Here is a 22,544-nt window from a genome sequence, read left to right on the forward strand (position 1 = left end):
TCTGAGACGACTGTAAAATTGGCGATGAGTGGCCCGAGATCGAGTTGAATGGAGACGACGACTTGAAACAGCATGAGCCACTCAGGATCTATGCTACTGACGACCGACGATGGCGCTTTTATAAGTTTTCATACAAAGTTAAACAAATTTTTTCGGAAGGCACCCCCAAGGCCCCTTCCAGGGAATTGTGCTGGCTTTGTCAATGATGGTTCATTAAACTTGGCATAGACGTTCTTTGACATGAGAGAATCAACGCAGAGGAGTTGACAATTTGATTTAAAACCAAAATTTGCATTTTTCTCTCAATGAGTACAATTTGATTTCAAAAATTCCAACTCCATCGTCTTCTTCATATTTTTTACATGAGAATCACTCATCAACACGAGATATTCGTTGCCGATTTAGATCCAGGGGTTTGCAGCAACCAACCCTCGATTTTTGATAAATAATCAAAAATAAAATTACATTTTCTTGAAGCACTGAATCTCTTTGTCATATAAAAACACCTGGCTCAAAGAAGGAAGAAGAGCTTTGATTATTGTATTGGAAAAATTTCCGAAACGAAAACAGATGCGCAAACGGCTGGAATACAAAAATGGGCTCTAAATACATATATAGATGTATGTATCATGGGAAGGAAGTCCAAATAAGGCAAAAGGGCTTTGTTGGTCTTATATCATGTGAATTGCCGGATTGATAACAGATGTACAATTCGCTGATACACAAAAGGGGGATCTAGACAGAACGGAGATGGGATGCCCGTTGACAAGGTGAAAGGTTCAACTAAGCAAAGGGGGCTTCGTCTCTCTTTATAGGGATTTTCGAAAAGAAGACAGATTTACAAGTGGATGCAGGACAACTGAGGGAGAGCTAACTAGGGGAATAAAGCCATTCAAATGAAGAAAAAGGGTTTTGTCTCTTGCATTATGAGCAAGTCGGATACAATAACACGATACAATGCGAAGAATGGAAAACGAGTGTTATGTCTGTTTGTCTGTGGCTAAACTGATTTATGCACTACTAGTTTCATTTGAAGGGTAATATATTTAACCGGACAGATCACTATTGATTTGGTTTTTGATTGGACGTTTAATATGAAAGTAATGGGCAATCGTATACAACACGTTAAAATTTACAATAATTTATAACGATTTCATCTAAAATACTTAATTTGGTTGCAATTATTTTGGCTTCAAATTAGAGGTTTTAATGCTGCAAATATATCTGCAAAATTTCAGAGGAATTGGTTTTGCTGGTCAAAAGATATTAACCCTCGAACACTTGCGTCTACTTTTGTGACACGGTTATTCCCGCGGCGTAGCCCAAAACAAAAAGAAAACGTGCACACTAGAGTTTTGACTGGGAAAACTAGGTTTTTGATGGTTTATCAAATCTTTGGAAGAGTTTCTTGAAATTGAAAACTCTATCGTCTGGTAGAATTTAAATTTTGATTAATCCCCCTAAAAGTGAAATAAAAAAAATTTTTTTTCAGTTTCTATATAACACACTAGCTGACCCGACAAACTTCGTAATGCCACAAATTAAACTATGTTGTACATAAATCGTGAATCTCGGATGACCTTTGTCACAATCTTGAGTTTTGCAAGTTTCTGGAGAGTTCATGGGTGTTTTAATATACAAATTTTCCTCACAGTAAAGTAGAAAACAACTCCCCTCATTGCTTAGCCTGATAAAATAAACCGGATAGCATTTAAATATTTGCCATCATTATAAACCATTTCGCCGAATACCATTTTGCGAACACCAATTCTCGGATGACCAAAACGCGGAATAAAGAATTTCGCAGAATACCATTTCGCGAAAAACCTTACGCGGGATGTACCATTTCACGGAAAATCTTTTCGTAGAAAATACCATTTTGCAGGGGTGACCCAACTGAAGGAAAGTAATAGAGGTTAGTAGATCTAGGAAAACAAATAAACCTAGGTAGAGGTGATCTCTACGGGGGGCTGCCCCCCGCAGTGGCCGGTGCTTCCGACAGCAGATCGCCAGCAACACTCGCGGCCTGTCGCCGTCTCGCGCTAAATTATCTAATGTTACTATTGATAGTTTTTGGTGGTCTTGTTATTGATTAATGTTTTATGAAAGAGTCTAAAATTTCTCAAGTTCGATTAGTTTTTGAGTTAAGCAAAAATTTCTGTTTTATTTGTAGGGGAACTGGGGGCAAAATAAACACCCTTAGCAATTTCGCCATTTTCTTCCCCAGGAACCAACCAAATGCTGAACGCACTATATGAATTGAAAGCTGGATTCATATTTCACGTAGCAATATATAAAGTTGTTTGGAAAAGAACGATTTGTCATGAAAAATTGCTTTTTTTCGAAACCGTCACATTCGAGCCTGATTTTTTTCGTGTGGGTAAAATGAACATGTCATAGAAAACTACAGTTAACATGCAGTTTGGATAAATTAAACATTATTTAACATTATCATTGCTCTACATAAGCCGTAGATATTCAACAGGGCTGTTGAAATTAAAATGGGACTCCACAAAGTTAACATAATCTATCTTCGCCACGTTCATACAATGCTTGACTTTTAACTCGCATGATTTTCCAGCACTCGGTCATTTTCCGTCATTTTTCGAGAGACTCGATCATTTTTATTGCTTGAATTGTAATTATTTCGTGGCTGCTGATAAATGGAAAATAAAATATCATTATACACACTGATCATTTTGCCCCCATAGTGAGGTGTTCATTTTACCCTCAAAACACCAAGTGTTTTCAAATGTTTATTATAAACAAACAGTTGATAAAAATATTTGGAATTTTCGACAGATCCGTAGGATAGTGATAAGCAAACAACACTAAATGATACCAATAGTCGAAATTTAATTTGTTTCGCCAAAATAGCTTATTTACTAATAGTAAAAATTACCATCGGCGTCAGATTTCTGCAAATATTTTTTACTTTTTCAATTTTTTTCACATTGGCAAGGTTATGATCACCACATATTGTCTCTAACAGCTTGGAATACTAGGTAAAGAACAGATAAATAACAATGAGCAACTTTGACAATCAAGTTCCCGATTCACAGAGATACAGATTGTTAGCATCATGTTTACCACCATGAGCAGTAGCTGTAGAAAAACAGCGACACTGGCATTCTATATATATTGATTATACTGAAGATACCTATTGAACTTGAACAGATTTTAATCGGTTTACTGGGAATTTGGCTGCCTGTTCATTTTACCCCCCTGTTCATTTTATCCACAGTTCTCCTATGAAAGTCCTTATTCCCCTACCACAGGGTTTAGGGGTCTCAAACCATCATTAAAAACATTCCTGCCTCCAAAACCCCCCACATGCTAAATTTGGTTCCATTTGCTTGATTACTTCTCGAGTTATGAGGAAATTTGTATTTCATTTCTATGGGAGCCCCCCCTCCTAAAAAGGGAGAGGGGTCTCAATTTATCATAAAAAAATTCATGCCTTCAAAAACACCCACATGCCAAATATGGTTCCATTTGATTAATTAGTTTTCGAGTTATGAGGAAATTTGTATAGGAGCCCCCCCCCCTCCTAAAGTGGGGAAGGGTCTCAATTCATCATAGAAAAAATTCTTGTCTCCAAAAACACCCACATGTAAAATTTTGTTCCATTTGCTTGATTAGTTCTCGAGTTATGCAGAAATTTGTGTTTCATTTGTATGGGAGCCCCCCCTCTTAGTGGGGGGAGGGGTCTCTAACCATCATAAAAACCTTCCCTGGCCCCATACCTGTAGGGGTTACATGCAAATTTTCACTCCGATCGGTTCAGTAGTTTTCGATTCTATAAGGAACATACGGACAGACAGACAGAAATCCTTTTTTTATAGGTATAGATTGATGTGTTCTGCAAAGTTTTAGAAAAAAAAAAAAATGTATTACAAAGTTGTACAAATAGTAAAAATACACAACTTTGCTGAAAATAGTATACCTCTATGTTTGCTTGTTTAGGAACTATAGAACTTTGATTATGAAAAATACTCTGATTTTGACCCCGAATTACTCTACTACCAACAGACGGATACATTTTGAACATCTTACATTTGCTGTAAGCAGAATCCATTTTTCAATATGAAGAAGCGAAAAAAATTCCAGGCCAATTGCGGTACACCTCACATGCTGCTTGCTTCGCTTCTGTGTGTCGATTTATGCTGATCTATTTTTCCAACAATTTAAAGTATTGACTGTAATATTGTAATACATTGACTAATTATAACTTTTCGCTCATAGCAAGTTTATTGAAGAACCATTGTAAACATTCAATTTCCAAAAATTTTATGCAAACCAACGCACTACGCCACATTAACAAATAGATGAATTATGTTCCGAAGACGTGTCGATTTCTATCTTAAATAGCAAGTAAGACCGTATAACAAAGGTTCCTTTCACCACTAGGTGGATTAAATTTTTGTCCTTTTATTGATTTTATCATATTAGCTACTAAGGTGCATTATTTGAACTGTGAAAGGCAGAAGTGTTCGGTATTGAGAGCTCTCCAACTGTTGTTGACAGTCTTTAACTGCCATACTATATCGCTAAATGTCAGGCAAGCGTCAATAGCAATGAATTCGCGCGTGACCCTGCTTTGAAAATTATTTATAGTGATTTACAAAAAAATTAAAACGAAAATTTGCGAATGAAGTCGAGAACTTAAGTTGGAACTTTATTTAACACCCATCTGATAGTTGTTGAGAAACCTTAAAATACGGTTTAAAAAGAATTGCATTTGATTTAAAAAAAATAGCAGTTTTGAATTAACAGTGCATGACGAAATTAATACAAATTCTTGCTACACATTTTTAGGTAAAGCTTCATACTGTGTACTGTGTCAAAGTTGAAGTCACACAGATTTTAGTTAATTACCTTTAGTTGCCATAACTAACAGAACGCAGAAAACAGAAAAAGAAAACTAGTTATATTTTTGTTCCTCATTCCCATATGGGAAAATGAAAATTTAATAATACCGCGGCGTTATTCGAAAACTTTGGCACGAGTTTTTATAGATCGAACGAAGTCTCAATTAGAAAGTTTGGTCAAAAAATTCATCTTTCTCAACCACTGTGAAGGCATTTACTTATCGATGCGAGTTCACAAATATACTGCAAAAGGAAACAAACAGATGATTTTGTTCCAAGTGTGCGTCGAATGGATTGCTGGTTGGATGAAGTCATTCAAAAACGTTCCATTCATTCATACCTACCCACGAATAGTACACTAACCGATACAGCTCGCATTATTCACAAACAGAAATTTGGAACCGAAAACTACCTCATTATTGAAACTTCGCCATTATTATCTCCAGGTAATATATTTACGAATTGTAGTCATGTTAGTTCACTGTTTAAGTCGAAGGATGAACTTATACCACTGTTATTGCACCTGCACGTGCAATAACCTACAGGATTGCGACAGAAGTCAATGAACTTGCTCTTGTTGAAAGAATTTATATAGCAAAAAGGATACGCAGTCGCGCGCATCCACATTACTGTAGACAGTGGAAAGTTCTTTGTTTGATTGCATATTAGTTCAAGATGATTTTTTCGGTGTAATTGTCTTATCTAGAATGAGAAGGATGTTTCGACAGAAAGAAACCAATTCGTCATTGCATCCATCTGCTGTGGCTCCAGCTTATACAATCGATAGATATTCTTCCTATTATCCGATGAATCATACAAATCGTGGGAAGGCCATCATTTTCACGCACGCAGAATTCAATGTTCAAAATGTAAAACTACCGAAGCGCGAAGGTGGTGAAGTGGATTACATTACTATGAACGAAACATTAGAACGACTAGGATTTGATGTGCATATCTATAAGGACAAACGATTGAAAGAAATTCTCACGATAACCAAAGAAGGTTAGTTTTATTTGGCAATATATAATTCAAATAATTTATTATTTGTTTCTTATCCAGTCTCTTCTATGGACCATTCGAATAGCGATTGCATCCTAGTTGCTGTTTTGACCCATGGTGATGAAGGTGAAATAATATACGCGTATGATTGTCCGTATCAAATTTCGAGCGTATGGACGCAATTCACCGGGGATCACTGCCCGTCGCTAATAGGAAAACCTAAAATCTTCATTATACAAGCCTGTCGCGGGAATGAGTTGGACTGTGGTGTAAAAGTGGAAAAAGATGGTGTAGCGCGCTATAGTATTCCAACACACGCCGATTTCCTTTTCGCATTCGCCACTATTCCCGGTTTTATGTCGTTCCGCAACACCAAAAATGGCTCTTGGTTTATACGCGAGTTGTGCAACGAACTCAATGAAAATGGTCAAAAATACGACATCTTAACTCTTCTTACCTTCGTTGTGCAAAAAGTTGCCTATGGGTATGAGTCTATTGCACCAAATACACCAGAGTTTCACCTCAAAAAACAGACTCCATGCATAGTTTCAATGCTAACGAGGCTTCTGGTGTTCAATTGTGTTTAAATCTAACCATAAATATAGAATTAAAAATATATGTCAGTCACATACGCAAGTCAGTACGCAACTGGATTGCTTTTAAGTGAAATTGTTTAGTATATAATATTATTTTTATGAAAAGTTATGCTTCCTTTGCTAAAATTACACATAACAAATCTTTTTGTTTGAATGAAAGAAGTATTAATAAAGTTTATGTTAACCAAAAATAATTTTCTTGTATTTTCTTAGGTTCTGTTTTTATTACATACTCAAAAATTATAAAAATGTTTGTTCCAATACTTTATTTAGTTGCTGAGAATAATGTACGTGAATCTGTACAACATGATTTTACGTTTACCAGCAACACTGAATGCAATATACACTCTTAACTGATTTAACCTGTAAATAGGTCGGATTTAGTTAAAGCTAGGTTGAAACTACTCAAAATGCCCTTTTGCTGTAATAGTAGAATCAATGTATATAGAATGCCAGTGTCGCTGTTTTTCTATATAGGACTCATTGTGGTAAACATGATGCTAACAATCTGTATCAAGTCTGTGAATCGGGAACTTCATTGTCAAAGTTGCTCATTGTTATATATCTATTCTTTATCTGTGCGCTGGTTGGTGCTGTCATCAGTGCGTTCTCCGCTGTGTTTTTATGTAAGTGAAATGGTTTTCAACGTTCTTTTTCTTTTCGTCCGGATGAATAGAATCCCACAACTGCGCCCTTTTGCACCGACTTTTTCGGAAATTTGAAGCAAGCGAAGTTTCCAATCACATTACTTGGCAGCCACAATTGAAATTTTAAACTGGTTGTCAAAGTTTGACAATGAGATTCCTCTTTTGATGAATATCAGGCACACACACATTTGCATATATAATTTAAATACATTATCTGAACATGTGTGATGTTTACCACGCGCACTGCAGCGACACTGGCATTCTATATATATTGATTATACTGCTGTAATATAACACAGAAGTGACATTGCAATGTTACAAAGTTATCAAAATTTAGCTTAACCTTTAAATAAAAATATAGTAACATTGTTACTTTTAGAATGCATATCCAAACCGACAATGGGTGGCAGAGGGTACGAAATGGGAAGAGTTACCTCGAAGGAACGTCAAATATAGCTCTGGCTCTCTCTAGCTCTTACCTAGCGTCTTCCAAAATATCGAAATGAAACGAAGATGATTGGCGGCCATACCTGGAGCAGCTAAGGGGTCATCCAAATACCACGTGGACAGAAAAATACCAATTTTCAACCCCCCCGCCCCACTCCGTGGACAAGCGTGGACATTGGCTTAACCCGCACCCCTCTCCCTTTTTGCCCGGTGGACTTTTTTTTTCTTAAACAAAATTTAACAAAACAGAAATGCATTGTGCTAAATTGAGTTTTCAACTTGATTTATGCAGTATTTATTGAAAAAGCTTACGTGAAAGAAAACTCTAGTCTGAAGGCCCCGACACAATTGTATTAAATTCCGTAGGCAAATTGTTAGGACCTTGAGGTGAAACGGTTCTGAATCCCAACATGGCCGCATCGATGGCACCCACATCCTTACATGGACGCCATTATATTTCCGGCCATGTTGGGATTCACTATCGTTTTACCTTAATTCTTGTGATCTTGTCTACTGCAAATTATTATCGACTGCAAGAAAGTCCGTTTCAGCTTGAATTTCACTTAACGATTCTTCTCTGTCCAGAGTATCTTTGTGTAACCAGAGCATTTCAGCTTGGCCGTCTACTTCAACACAACACAAAACCTTTCCGACGCGATATGATTCGTAAAATTTTCTGAAGACGAATCCTTTTGGAAATACGTTACCCATGGATGCAAAATGCAATCCACAAGCGCGACTTAAATGATAAATGAGTCACGTGCATGGTGAAAATTCGTGGATTCTTCCGTTACCTTTATCATTTCCCAAAGGAGGCAAGGGTTGTAAAAAAATAATATCTTTATTATTGCATTACATCAAATGTCAGGCTAGGCAATCAACATCTATGCGCTAGTTAGCGTAGGCTTAACCTTTTCAACAAGATTTATGCCAGATATGTGCTCTCGTAATGCTCTTTTCTTGTGTTTAGGTCAACATATGCCTTAGAAGATAAAACTTTATTTGAACCCAAAACAATCACTAATCAATGGTTAATGCTAATATGTAGAATTAATTCAATATTGCTGTTTCTGATTTCTATTTTTCCATACCCCTCGCCCCCTTCCGTGGACAAGCGTGGACCTTTTCATACCCCCCACCCCCCTCTAAGCTATCCACGTGGTATATGGATGGCCCCTAAGGAGGTGCGAACTTGAGCCAGTTCCCTAGGCGAGGGGCAGCTCAAACAGTATCTATCTCGGAGCGAGCGGCTGAATATGGAATGCTGTATCCCGCAAGCTATACCTAAGATTGCCGACCAACCAGCAAAATGTAGGTATCATGACCCCAGTAAGATAACATATCGAAACTCTCATTTATCAAGGATAACGAAAATGGAAATAAGGAACGGATGAATCGGTATAGCACACGGCAAAGAACAAGGAAACGATTAATGAATAACGATTGAAAACTTGGTACCTGGTATGTTCGAACTCTTTATGAACCTGCAGGAGCTGGCTTGCTTGATCGAGAGCTACATCGACTCGGAATGGAGGTCGCTACTATTCGGAGAGTTCCGTGACCAAATTCCGGAGAAAGGGAGTTCCGTGCAGTAGACCCTATTGCACGCACTTCTTGCGAGTACCACTTCTACTGCAGAGCCCGTATTTGCAAGAAAGGTGTTGCGGACGATTTTTGGCAGAGTACAAACGGATAGCGGAGAGTGGTATAGGCGTTTAAAACATTGAATTTGTGGAAGACCATGATCAACAGGTGCAGGAATGTGCATAAACGTACAATGCTCATAGCAATGTTGTATTATTATGTTGTTAATATTTTGAACCGTTACATTCACAAAATGGAGAAAGGTCAGTGAATACGACCCTGCGATATAACGATATTACCGTATAGTTGTGTTAGTGAACAAGTGAAGTTAAAGCGATGCGTGCTCACATATAAGCTTGGGGGATTCGTGACTAAACGGACTAAACTGTCGCACTATGGGCAAAAACGAGCAAAAAACGGATGCAATTAAGATACGGCCTGCAGGCTGATGAAATATAGGTAATCTTATGTAAAATTTTCCGGAGAATCGCGTGGTGCCAACCCCTTTCCTGTGTGTCATCGGGAAGTGTCCCTTTTTACTCAATTTCCCCTAGTTTTACCATTTTTTTGCACTTATTGAACTATACCAAAGCTTAGCGAAGGGGGTTCATCCCATTTAGTTTAGAGCATTTTAATTTTTTTGGTTGAGTTCCTGTTATCAAACCGACGATACCAAACGGGAAGTTAACCTATAAAATTAATGTGCTCAAAACAAAATGGGATACACCTAATTCGATTCTGTGGACTTCTTTACATAAATATATTAGGTTTTTAAGCTTTGTTTTCTCAAAGCCTTGCTTGGTATAGTCCAATAAGTGCAAACAAATATTAAAAATAGGGAAAATTTAGCAAAATGGGGCACATCCCGATGACGCACAGGAAAGGGGTTGGCACCTCGCGATTCTCCGGAAAATTTTACATAAGATCACCTATATTTTATCAGCCTGCAGGCCGTATCTTAATTGCGTCCGTTTTTTTTGCTCGTTTTTGCCCAGTGCGTCGGTGCGAGTAGCGAATTATTCGGTCTACCTGTAAGCACCGAAGGCACCACTCTACGATGATGACATCGTAATTGTGCTCATGAGTGGTAAGACAAACGTCATCGATCCTCGTTCGCAGTCCTCGTACATTCTGGCAATAGTCGGTTGTAGCAATATACCTTGTATACTTTGCCATCGCAACGGTTCGAAAAAGAAGAATTTTTGTTGATTTTTAACATTATCTTTTATTGTACTCCATACAAACTAGTTTTTAATAAAATTATACATAATTGATAAAGTGACAAACATGATTTTTTTTTATAATTCCATCAACTCTTTAGAATTAATTTAGTTTCTGAATCCTTTCTACTTAGAAATAAACAGGAGGCTCGAATTGAAATATTGTTCGACCGTATTATACGTTTGATTTATATTGGTGAGATTCGTTATTGGTTACATAATATCAGAATGAATATTTATTAAAATACCAATAAATTATTGAAACCAAGTAATGTAAATCATCAGTGTAATGCAAACATTATAACAATTCTATAACTTTACAGCAGAAGTCTTCATGTTACTTCTAGGTAGAATGGATATACGTATAATAATCACACTAATCGGAAACTTAAAATAGAATCAATAAAGCTTGGCTTTGTAATCTATTATCGCTGTTGAAATGAACCAAATGCTTTCCGGAATGCCACCAAACTTTGTCACAATCTATACGCTTAGGTTCCGAACACAGGAAAATATTAATTTGATTGTACATTTTTGAATGTCAGAGTGCAAAAACTTTCGCAACATCTTACTACTAAAACCGGGTAACCCAAAAATAAGTGTTCGTGAATGTTTGTGAAAAGTTTTCAAACACATTATTTTATAATAAAAGAATAAGTGTGAACAGCCGTCAACATGCTCACCATAAATTTGTTTTACAGTACACCTTTCTGGTGTAGAATACAGTTATTTTTAATAATTCAAATTGCACTCCACCTATTTTCCTTCTTGTCTTATTTACATAATTTATATCTTTCGAGATCATTGATCTTACACACTCAAATGTAACTGCATAATAAAAAATTCTCTATAAATAATTGTCTTTGATTGCAAGATGTCAATCACTTATTCTACAAACGAATAATTGAGCATATCAGCGATCAAACACCCAAATGTGTTCATTTTTCGAGTAAAAATTAAGTATACCTCTTTTGATCGTCTTGTGCTTTATGTTACATGCAACAGTAGTCAGGACTAGCACAAGTGTTAAAAAATATAAATTGATCAAAATAAATCACAGCTCGTTAATATACTGCATAGTGTTGGATATCTGGCAAATTGCAAGTCAACAAAGTCAAAACTAAGCTCTCGAGGAAAGTCTAAACCGAGCAGGCTAATAGTGATTATATTACGTTCGAGTTATACCAAATTTAAATTTTAATTTACCCCAATTCCTTCGTGAAGCATAAACTTTTAGTCATGCTAGTTAGATTATTAATTAATTTAAAATGTGGCAGAATTGTCAATTTCCATATTTCCTAGTTGTCTGAACATAGTTTTAACTTTGTTACATAAGCACTTTTCGGTCAACAACATAATTATTGCACCCTATTCAACGCGAGTGGTTGTAATGGAACTTGTTCCTGGGGTACATCGATAAACATAGGTGGTACCAGCTGTTGTGGTGCTTGTAAAGGTTGTAGCTGCTGTAGTAGGTTTTGAGCTTGATGATGCGACGAGCCTCTACGCCGATGAAATGCTCGGTTATAAGTAACATGATTTCGCGAGAGTACCACAAGTGACGATGCTAGCGCTAATGTTACTTGGGATTTGTGCTTGCCTGGAAGACGCACGAAGACGGTTCCGACGGCGGCTACGTTATCCACCGTCGGTTCCAACGCAACGGGTGCGATATCTTGCTGGATGTGAGGTGAGTTTTTACTACGACCGCGTCTACGGTGGCTGGCCGGTGTTTCACTAGGACTTTCCAATGAAAGATTGATTCGGCCAAACGGACGTTTAGCCATATGCAACATTTCGACTACGTGTCGCCTACGAGCCCGTCGCATATCGGCCGCTTGCTTTGCCTTCCAAGCCAGAACGCATATTGCGAGAAAAAGGAAAAAACAAGAGAAAAACACCGAAAAAAACACAAACAAATGAATGTGAAGTTGGTCCTGACGGAAAAACACTAGACCATAACTTGCTGTCGTTCCGACACGAGACCGTAATGCTATGTAGAATTTGGTCTGTCCTAAGGAATGAATCGTGTGCGGCAATGTCACTACTAAACGATTCTTCAATCCAAACACTCGCAATAAAGTGTTGCATTGTTGTAACGTAACATAGGTGATTAAATCTTTTGCTAATTTATCCTTGACGTAAAAATACTTCTCCGTATCCATTTTACATTGAGAAGCAGAAGTAGATCCCATTTGTATTGGTTGATCTATGTTTATGTCTGAGTAATTCCCGTTTATATTGAGAGGAAATATGTTCAAGCTATCAACCGCACTCACATCGATGATGTCATGATGCCAGAAATATCGATTATCCAGAAAAATGTCGTGATGTCCGGAACTGGTATTTGCCTGAACAACAAACGATTCATCGTTGGGACTCATGTAAAAATCCAGTTCCCCTTGTGTTACGTCCACCATAAACCTAATATCGACATTCATATAACGTGGCTGTATAACAAAGAAAACTGTTTGACCGGGTTTTAAAGGCTGCGGTTTAATTTTACATTCATCTGTAAATTAAAAAAAACGCTTGTAAATTTGACCAGCATTTGAGCATAAATGAACTTACCTATAGTTTTCGCATCAAAGCACATTCTCGTATCGACGGTGATATGCTTGTAACATTGATGGCCATTGGACGGATGCCCTGAGTATGAATCCTTGCATTTTGTGCATTGCATCGACCAGCAACTATACGCTAAATTTTTACCCTTTGCCGAGCAAGTGTTGTCACTCTCCGTATTATTGCCGCAGTTACATTTTTCGCCCGTCACCGGATCGCAGACATCTCCGTGACCGTGGCATTGACAAGGCCTGCACGGATCACTCGCAATTGTGGCACCGCGGAAGAAACCTGATATGCAAGTGTCGCAGCGATCGCCGTCCGTATTATTTTCACAGCGCAAACACAGAGCCGTTGTTTGGGGTCCTTCCTTTAAGAACTTTGCTAATTCGGCTCGGCTCATATTGCGTACAAGAGGTTCCATGTCCTTTGCTACACACAGGTCAGTATGGCCGTAGCAGTACTCGGAACAAGGAATACATTCACCATTGTTGCGTGGATCACGAACATAGAAGGGCATACACTTTTCACATTGATCGCCTAGTGTGTTGTTGTGACAATGCAAACATTTATCGAGCTGGTCCGGTCCCGCACACTTGGAATGACCATTGCACTGGCACTGAATGCTACAGTTTGCTCCAACATAACCAAAGTCACACTCACATTTATCAGGTTCAACGCAAGACCCTCGCACGCAGCCCTGTCTGCAAACCGGAACACAGACTCCTGTTGGATCAGGGCGGTATCCTTCAGCGCATTGGCATTCATATCCATGCAGAAGATCCACGCAACGTTCGGATTTGACATTACAATTGTGATGGCTGTTGGCACATTCATTCTCCGGAGGACATTTGACATAGTTCCAAGTAAAACGATCACCTGGTTCTACATGTGTCAATTTGTTTTTTACCATATAAATCACATCGCAGGTAGATGCAGCTGGATAATCGATTGGGCTATCTAAGGATCCTTCGGTGCAGACACCATCTCCTTCGGTTCCATTTCGTGAACACCACCCACAATGTGCATGTCGCAAGCAAGTGGCACATTGAAGAAAAGAACCACATTGTTCTGGGCATTTATCCGCATCCATTGGTTCCAAAACTAAACCGCAAATACTTCCGGCACAATAAAGGGGTTGATATCGAGAGGATATACATTCGTTCAGTTGAGTTGACCAACGGCAGTCCGTCCTATCATTTTCACTTAAAGACTGATTCAAACAGCTGCTGCAGGATGTATATGTATGACAGTCAGGTCGACATGCGGGTGGTTTTTTATTGCTATCGGTTTCGTTTCTTAGTTGGCACTGGGAATACTTGCCGTTGAACGTCCAAGAACAATTTGGTATTGAATGGCAACTTTCGCAATCTGAAGCCACACAACCGCTGACAGTTGGGCAACTATCCAAACTTATGATCATAGTTTGATTTGAAGAGCATTTTGCCTTAGAATCGCAATCAGAGTTATTGGGAAGGCATTTTCCTCGTGCTCCACAATCTTGACACCATCCGCAAACAGGTTGTTGTTCAGCATGTGAAGGATACGATGCCAAACAAGCCGTGCAGCTATCGAATAAAGAGCAGTTTCTTTTCGAAATCCACTCATCATTACATGGCGCTCCATTGTTAAACGATAATGTACCATTTTGTGCGTCACATACCTCCGAGCTACCGACAGAATAACAGTGTGATATATATTGGTCCACCGTCTTAACAGCACAGAAACTGCAACCCATGTACTGTCTGCAGATATACTTTGAGCTGCTCCATAAATCGCATAGGTCTTGCGGAAGATTTATTTTCGTAACACGAATGTAACTACTACCGTCCCATCCACCAACCGCATAGAATTCTTCCGATTCAGGATCCTGGGTCATGGCAAGAGCGTAAGTTTGTCCAAAGCCGCTTCCGATTATTTCAATATCACCATTTAACCGAACCCATTGGTTACATTTATACACGTACGCTAGCATAGGATCACTGATACTATCCGGGTTCGTTCTACCACCAAATATGAGCATGTAACTGTCCGTGGTTACCGCCGAATGCAAATATCGTGCCTGTGGAAGATGATCAGATGGCCGGTTGATGAAAGCTGGCAGTTCGGTCCATTTAAGATTCTTAAAATCGAACGCGTACAGTTTATTAGATATTTTCGATTTACCATCGAACGCTACGATTCCTCCGAAAAGATACAATATCTGTGAGGAAGGGTGACAAACCGTGCTGTGACCAAATATGCTATCAGGTTTTGCTCCGGATGTCGCCAGTTTTGACCAGCTATTAGAACTGAGATCAAACATCCAAACATTGTTGCTCATGCCGGTATTTAGAGAAAACCCACCAATAACCAATAATATTTCTCGGTCTGCTTCTTTAATTAGGGTCATAGAATGTCCTGCTAACGGTGGTGGCTTTACTCCGTTTTGGTTAACCAGGCTCCAGCGTTGGGTTTGAAGGCCAAACTGCCAAAAATCGTCCAAAATCTGATGATTTTGTTTATTTCGGGAAAGACCTCCATAGATAAAAATAGCCTGTTTGGAAATAATAATTTCAGCAGCATGAAAATAACGCCCAAGCGGCATTCGATCATCCGGACTAGAATCAACAGTAACTTGCATCCATGTATTATTTTTGGTGTCAAACTGACGAATGTCATTCAAGGGACCATGTGACAGTGAATATCCACCAAACATCCACAATGAACCGCGACGATCAGCAACCAAGGAATGTCCAAAGCGAGGTAATGTTTTCCGAAGATGTTCGTAGCTTTCCGAAATAAGATAAGAATTGAAAAGCTCTGAAAACACTATGTTCGATAACTTGGTTAGCCGTGAACAGTCAGTTCCTCCGTATCCTTGACTGCAAATACAACGCCCATAACCAACGTCACATATACCTTGTTTTTGCTCAACATTACAGTCGGAAGGGCATATTTTTAACGCACACCGTGGACCTGCAAATCCTTTAGGGCAAATGCATTTATCATCAATGCATACGTAAGGTCGCTTACATGTGTTTATGGTACAGCTCATTACAGTGTAGATGGCATTGAATCCCTGTCCGTGTCCTCCCTGTTTGTAATGTATTGTAAGATGCCCAGATCGTGCTTCAGCAAGCCACGGACTACGATCTTCACTACAAAATACTGCTAGTAAGTGCTTCTGTTGTGTAACTCCGGTTAAGTCAGGCAAACCGTCGTACACATATACAGCATTCTGCCCGCAGGTAACATTCATTTCATGCGGTTCAATTTCAAACTGAATGATGGCATTTTTCAAGTCAACACCATGTTTGACATAGGGACTAACAATCCAGAGACATTCCCGAACCTCCGTGCCTCCCCAAGCTGAACGATGTGACTGATAGGAACCGATTCCTTGCGTTCCAACCTGTGTCAATACTCCACGAGCTTCGCATTGATAGTAGCATTGGCCACCAGCCCTAGGATCGCCGTAAAAGTTTCGATTGCACACTTCACATTTCAATCCTTCTGTGTTGTCTTGACAGTAACATTCTCCAGTTAAAGAATCACAAACCCCCAACGCTTTGTTTCCATGACCGTTGCAATCACAAGGCTGACATCCCGTTTCAGATGTAGCGTTTCCGTAGCTTCCTGAGCTGCATCGCTCACAATACAACCCTTCAGTCCAATTCATACATTTGTCACATTTTCCCACACCTTGTAGACACGTCGAATGATTGTTGCATTCACAATTCTGGCTACAATCAACTCCTGTCCAACCAAGATCACATTGGCACTTGTATTCCGGTCCACCGGAGCAGTAACCATGAATACACGTCTCGTAACAAGTTTGAACACAATTTCTCACTCCATCACCTAGGAAACCTTTTCTGCAACGACAGCTATACGAGCCGTGAGTGTTAGTGCATTCTGCCTGTTCGTGACAGTCATGTAAACCTAGTTCACATTCATCCACATCAGGGCATTGTGCGTAAGACCATTGAGCGTTATTGGCTGTAACATTCAACGCCACATTGCAATCTAATGCCGATTGGTTAAAATCGCCTTGCATGCAGACGCCTTCTATTGGATTATCGGTCACGTAGCACCAGCCACAACTGAGAGACCGTAAACAGTGGGAACAATTCAAGTGACTGGCGCAGGATTTACACTGTTGCTGCAGTTGAACGCCACTTGAGCTTTCTTGTGTTTGACTTGTTATTCCAATTGGCATTGTTTGATCCAACCATTCGCGACAAAGTCCAAACTGGTACTCCGATGTGTACACGGAGAAGCTAAAACACTGGCTTGTAGCTTCGCACCAAACACAACGGCCTCGATCGTTTAGACAAGAAGAGCAATTAGTACGTAGATAGCAAGGTATCGGACACTGACTGAGGTCAACCACTGCTGTGGCTGAGCGACCCTTGCGCGAACAGCGTGCATCCTCGGCCCACCATTCACACTGACCAGTATTTATGCACTGCTCACATGATATGTAATTAGAGCAATTAGAACATTGTGCTGGTTGAACCGTCAAATAACGCCAGTGATTTCCTTTCCGACACATCACCGATTCTTTTTCCTGCCGTGAGATACATAAATTTGTCATTTCGCACCAACCACACAATGAATCCGATAAACAGTGCAAACAATTGGTGTATAGGCTGCAAGAACCATTCGAATATGGCTCTAAGTACTCAAACGTAAATGTTTTCGCATTTTCCTGACCAACCACACTATGCTGTAAACCCATTTTGCTAACCTGCTGATGATGGCTCTGGATTCCAACGTTTACATTACGTTTCGCTTGGAAATCAACCATAACTCGAAACCACGGTTCCAAACTTCTCCATTGAGCCATTTCACATACGGTTTGGCTGGCGGTAATGTTGACTGTCACCACTGGGATCATTTTTTTCTTGGGATCATGATGAGGTCTGTTTGTCAACGCCATTCGCAATACAGCCTGTGAATAACTAGCACATGCCCTCAACCGCTCGCCGGCTCCCTCCCATATTGCAGGGGGACGAATAAATCCAAGAAGTCTAGCAACAACCTGTCCGTTGAGGGATTGTTCTGCATGAGTGGTTGTCGATGGAATGTTGAAATCTACCATTGTAGCATTGACGATCATTACCATGTCCGGCATAGACCAATTAACCGGATCCAAATATTTAAGAAATGTCAACCCTGGTCGTGTGTCCATTTGAGTACACTGGTCAGGGCTTGAAATCTCTGTTCCTTTTGAGCCCCACCAGCCGGGATTTTGTGATGGCGTGTCCTCGCCACAAACTCCGTAGTTGTCATCTTTATGATGACAGCGAGCATTCTGAACGCACCACGTGCATCGATCTAGTCCTAATTTGCTTGCAATTGATTTAAAACTACCAAGAGATGAGGACCCATGAATTAAACAAGAATGACAATCACCTAATGATGGACATATACCGCGGCATCTCGTGGTTTGCAAATTTGTCGTACAGTTTGCTCCAATTGTTCTTCCATAGCAAACACTATCAGCTGAACACCAACCACATTCCGGGTCTGATAGACACTCGTTGAGAGAGGTATGTTTGGGACAAGCGGCTTCTGGTTCGAAAGTATCATCGTTTTGCACTATTAGCATTGGTGGCAGGGTATAGGCAAGCAAATCACCATTGACATTTCCATGGTATCCTCCAACAAGAAACAAAGTATTGCCGTTCCGTATAGCAGCAGCGTGAGCAAATACGCCTTGCTGCTTGGGATATCGAAATTTCCTATTTGTTCCTAGGACGTTAGGATTAACCCAATTGTGGCAGCCTAGATGGTACAGATACATTTGATTATCGTAACAAATCTCCTCTTTATTGTGCCTATGCGAGTATCCTCCAAACACTAATAAATAGTTCCCGATAATTGACGTTGTGTGAAAAGCACGTTCTCTTGGAATGTATGCATCTCGTAACGGTGTGCGAAGATACATTATCTCTGTCCAGTGAAAATGGTCTATTTGAAACATGAACATGCGATCTGATAGTTTTGAAAATCGAGCAAATCCCGCAATTACTCCACCGTACACTATCAAAGAGTTCGAGTATTTATGGAAGGAAACAGTATGTGCTACAATTCGTAGATCGAGTGTTTTTCCTCCTCTGGGAATTACTTCTTCCCACTGTTCTATGGACGGTTTGTTGGATAATTTGATTCTGAATAACCTAGAGGAAAACTCTCCATTTTCTAATGCTCCTCCAAATAGATATAGATAGGGACCAGCTTTAGTAAGTGTATGACGAGTTAGCGGAGGAGGCTTAAATGTTGAATTAGTTGCTCTTTCAGACCATGTGCCTCCTTTATCGCTAATATTATATAGCCATAAATCATTGGACAATTGACCACTGGAAAGTTTACCACCAAAAATCACGAAACCATCTTCAACGACACACGCTGCGTGTCCATATCTTCCCAAAGGCCTCGAACTGTTGCCATATACTGCTCTAAAGGGGCCGGTTCTATTGTCTGCTAGAGAGTAAATGAAGTTATTGAAGAAATTTGGTTCCCGTTTGAGCCCCAGCATCACGCTAGCTTCCTCCGATAAAAGCATTCCTCGTCTTGCTTTACCACGCATTTGTTCTACAGATTGTTGCTCTTCACTTCCTAGTATAATACCCCATTCATTCTCCCATCTGCTCTGATTAAATCGGTAGATATTTAAACTGCCTAGCACTTTGTTCAGATTGTAGCCACCGAAAACATACAATGAGTCTTTTGGGGCATAATACACTGCCGTATGGGTTGCCCGCGGGGCCAAGCCATTTTTTGAATTAGACAACCAGTGCCATTCATTTGGAGCAGGGTTCATTTTATGAAGACTGCATGACTGGCCTGAGTATTCCTAAAAAGAGATATGCAAATACTCGACTAGATGGCACTTCAAAATAAATTTACTCACATTTGAGCAAATGCATCTCGCATTTTGGCATGTTCCTCGACCTTCATCCGATCCACAATTTTCTGGGCAGGCATCCTGACTGCAATCGTTGCCTATCCATTTATCATAGCAAACACAAACATGATCAACACATTTGCCATGGTTGGTACAATTGTTTGGACAATTCGTCACAGAGAACTCCGCTTTAAAACCCTCTAATACGTAATTAGTGTCGCTATACAGGAGTACCAGCATCTACAGTAAAAAATGAAAATCTTAATCCTCATTATCAATAGGTTATCGTATTGATTACTTACGTTCCCAGATGAAGCGACAACTTTTTGAGGTTCAGTTTTTCCACTGAAGCTGCCAAGCAATGGGGATCGAAACGAATCACCGTCGTAAATGAAAATATAATCATACGAGCATTCTGTTCCCATGCTACGAAAAGTGAGGGTAATAAACTGACTACTATTCCGGGCACGAATCAGCCATTCGCAGTGTGAATCCTGTGTGTAATTAAACCCAGTGGGTCCATCGCTGATTTCACCGTAAGCTTCTTTAAATACTCTCCTAGTTTTATCGCAGGACTGCTGTTGATTTTTTGCAAAAGCCACGCAGATTACAGAAAAAAACAAACTGTAGAACAAAATCAACAAGCTCTGCATTCTCGTTTTTTCGATGGAGCTAACGTCGGTAATGTTCATATAACGATTGTCTCATTCTCCGATTAACATTTAGGTTTAGCTAGTGCTTATTTAGTTCTCCTGATTATAGATTTCTTTTTTATCGGGAAAACTATCGTGAAGTCTGTTTGGGAGTAACCTGTATTTGGATTTAAAATATAAAGAGGGAATAATTTCAATTAACTTGTCTGCGACTAAAAACAATCTCATAACAAACGAATAGTTCGAATACATTGTTCGTACCTATCAATGATTACTCACCTGCAGAAACCTTTTAGTCAGCAGTAACGTTGTATGTGCTACTGAATGATTTTGTTCTGTCAAATTTAGCCATCCTGCTCACCGGAGAACATTCTTTTTTGGAATTTAGTAGTATTTAGTTGTATTCACATAATTAAAAACTAAACAATAACTGTGACACAAAATATTGCTCTAACAAAACTAAAATGCATATTATGTTCACTTTAAAAATTTATCAGGATGCAACTACAGTTAACCGTATTAACGTTCGCGATGAAAAAATATTCAACAAATTGAATAATCTGATATGTTAATTGTTCAGAATGTGCTGTTGAACAGCAAAAGAGTAAAATTTGTTCTTTGCTTTACTTGCTTATACAACTTTTCTGTCATTGTCACATTAATCTCAAGATGCCTCATAAGGATGGTAACGAAACACGAAAGTAATAAGGTAATTTATGAGACGGCGGGACGCAGCTGATTTCGCATGCTATTGTGTTTTTGACATTCACTGGTAACAAGGTAAGGACACTATAAGGTTTTGCACGGGCGAGCATAACCTCACTTCTTTGACGTCTATCAGTGGTTTGTTTACATGGACTTGGAACATGGGTTAACAAGTTGGAACTGAATATTGCTTAAGGCCTTAACGGCAAGTCAGAAAAGCACAAAAACTGCCATTCTGAGTAGTTTGGAGGGCGACACTGCTGGATAATATGCTTTTAAAACGTTTAACTCCAATTTATGCATATCGCGTTCGCCTAACAAATAGTAAACAAACCACGAGTGGATGTCAAATGGGTGAATTGCGTTCATTCCGGTTCATTCGTGACGTCACCTTGCAAAACCTTATAGTTCGACCTACACACTTAAAAATAAGCACCGAATTCGGTAAAATTTTACCGAAATCTAAACAGCTGAACGTTCGGTAAAATTTTTTATTTTACCAAACGTTACTAAAGACTAGTTACTACAGTTTCGCGTTTCAATTTGCGTACTTTTTGAAACGTCTTTAATTAGGGTAGATGATCCATTAGTTGCGCTACTAAGCACAATATAACTTCATTTTGCTTGTTTATTGAGGTATATGATTCAATTAATGCTTGTGGAATATAAATTTATCAAATACAAGGTATTTGTCACAAGGCAAGACAATTGTTTTCGTTGTACGAGAAGCGTTATAAAGAAAAAATGAATTTTCCTATTCAATTATATTGTGCTAACAGTTGCGCTAATGTTTCCTTAATTAAGTTTGATGTTCCTTTAATTGTGTTATTCTATATACATTGCTAGGTTGCTAAGTGAAAAAACATCGTAGCAAAACTATAGATGAGCGCCTATAGTTGTGCGCTCCAACTGCGCGTTGGATTTTGGAAAATGAGCATTTTAGCAAATAATGCTTTAATTTTAAATGGTGTAGTCTAACTACTAATACTTCTAAAACCCTGTTTTATATAATGAATGTAATTGTTTTATCTAAAATGCTACGGTTACGAAAATATGCATTAATAATGAATAGTAGCGCAACTATTGGTACTACCACAACTATTGGATCAAGTACCCTACATAATAAAAAACAAATATGGACTGCAACAAAAGAAAATTTGACAGAAATATTGCCTTTTCTTCAAATAATAATATATTGCATGAATTCAGTGTCCTACCCAGGTAACCAATAAGCATTAGTATAAGCAGTAAATCAATCGTTTATTAGCATCCCTGGCGTTTTATACTGCAGGTTGCTGTTTATCAGCCTTTTGACTGCAGAACTGTTGTAAATTGGCATCCACAATTCTATTTAAATTCTTA

At 39.1% G+C, this 22,544-nt stretch overlaps 2 protein-coding genes across 2 annotated transcripts; one reads left to right on the forward strand and one right to left on the reverse strand.

Moving 5' to 3' along the window:
* The first annotated feature begins 5,251 nt into the window (after positions 1 to 5,251).
* On the forward strand, positions 5,252 to 6,615 carry LOC128742135 (caspase-like). Its single transcript, XM_053838370.1, has 3 exons — positions 5,252 to 5,317; positions 5,578 to 5,873; positions 5,931 to 6,615. The coding sequence occupies exons 2-3, from the start codon at positions 5,579 to 5,581 to the stop codon at positions 6,455 to 6,457; spliced, it is 822 nt and encodes a 273-aa protein (XP_053694345.1). The 5' UTR covers positions 5,252 to 5,317; position 5,578; the 3' UTR covers positions 6,458 to 6,615.
* Positions 6,616 to 10,383: 3,768 nt separating this feature from the next.
* On the reverse strand, positions 10,384 to 20,928 carry LOC128741700 (multiple epidermal growth factor-like domains protein 8). Its single transcript, XM_053837680.1, has 5 exons — positions 20,757 to 20,928; positions 20,127 to 20,634; positions 19,831 to 20,064; positions 12,936 to 19,773; positions 10,384 to 12,876 (listed from the first exon to the last, which is right to left on the reverse strand). The coding sequence occupies exons 2-5, from the start codon at positions 20,514 to 20,516 to the stop codon at positions 11,723 to 11,725; spliced, it is 8,616 nt and encodes a 2,871-aa protein (XP_053693655.1). The 5' UTR covers positions 20,517 to 20,634; positions 20,757 to 20,928; the 3' UTR covers positions 10,384 to 11,722.
* Positions 20,929 to 22,544: the final 1,616 nt, after the last annotated feature.

The sequence above is a fragment of the Sabethes cyaneus genome, chromosome 3 (assembly GCF_943734655.1).
Source record: "Sabethes cyaneus chromosome 3, idSabCyanKW18_F2, whole genome shotgun sequence".
NCBI classification, from domain to species: domain Eukaryota; kingdom Metazoa; phylum Arthropoda; class Insecta; order Diptera; family Culicidae; genus Sabethes; species Sabethes cyaneus.

Bases quoted from the DNA above. Each gene is read 5' to 3' on its own strand.
- LOC128742135 (XM_053838370.1), top strand. From the start codon at position 5,579: ATGAGAAGGATGTTTCGACAGAAAGAAACCAATTCGTCATTGCATCCA. The intron at 5,874-5,930 runs GTTAGTTTTATT...TTTCTTATCCAG, and splicing joins TCTCACGATAACCAAAGAAG to TCTCTTCTATGGACCATTCG.
- LOC128741700 (XM_053837680.1), bottom strand. From the start codon at position 20,516: ATGAACATTACCGACGTTAGCTCCATCGAAAAAACGAGAATGCAGAGC. The intron at 19,774-19,830 runs GTGAGTAAATTT...ATCTCTTTTTAG, and splicing joins CGAGATGCATTTGCTCAAAT to GAATACTCAGGCCAGTCATG. The intron at 12,877-12,935 runs GTAAGTTCATTT...TTTAATTTACAG, and splicing joins CTTTGATGCGAAAACTATAG to ATGAATGTAAAATTAAACCG.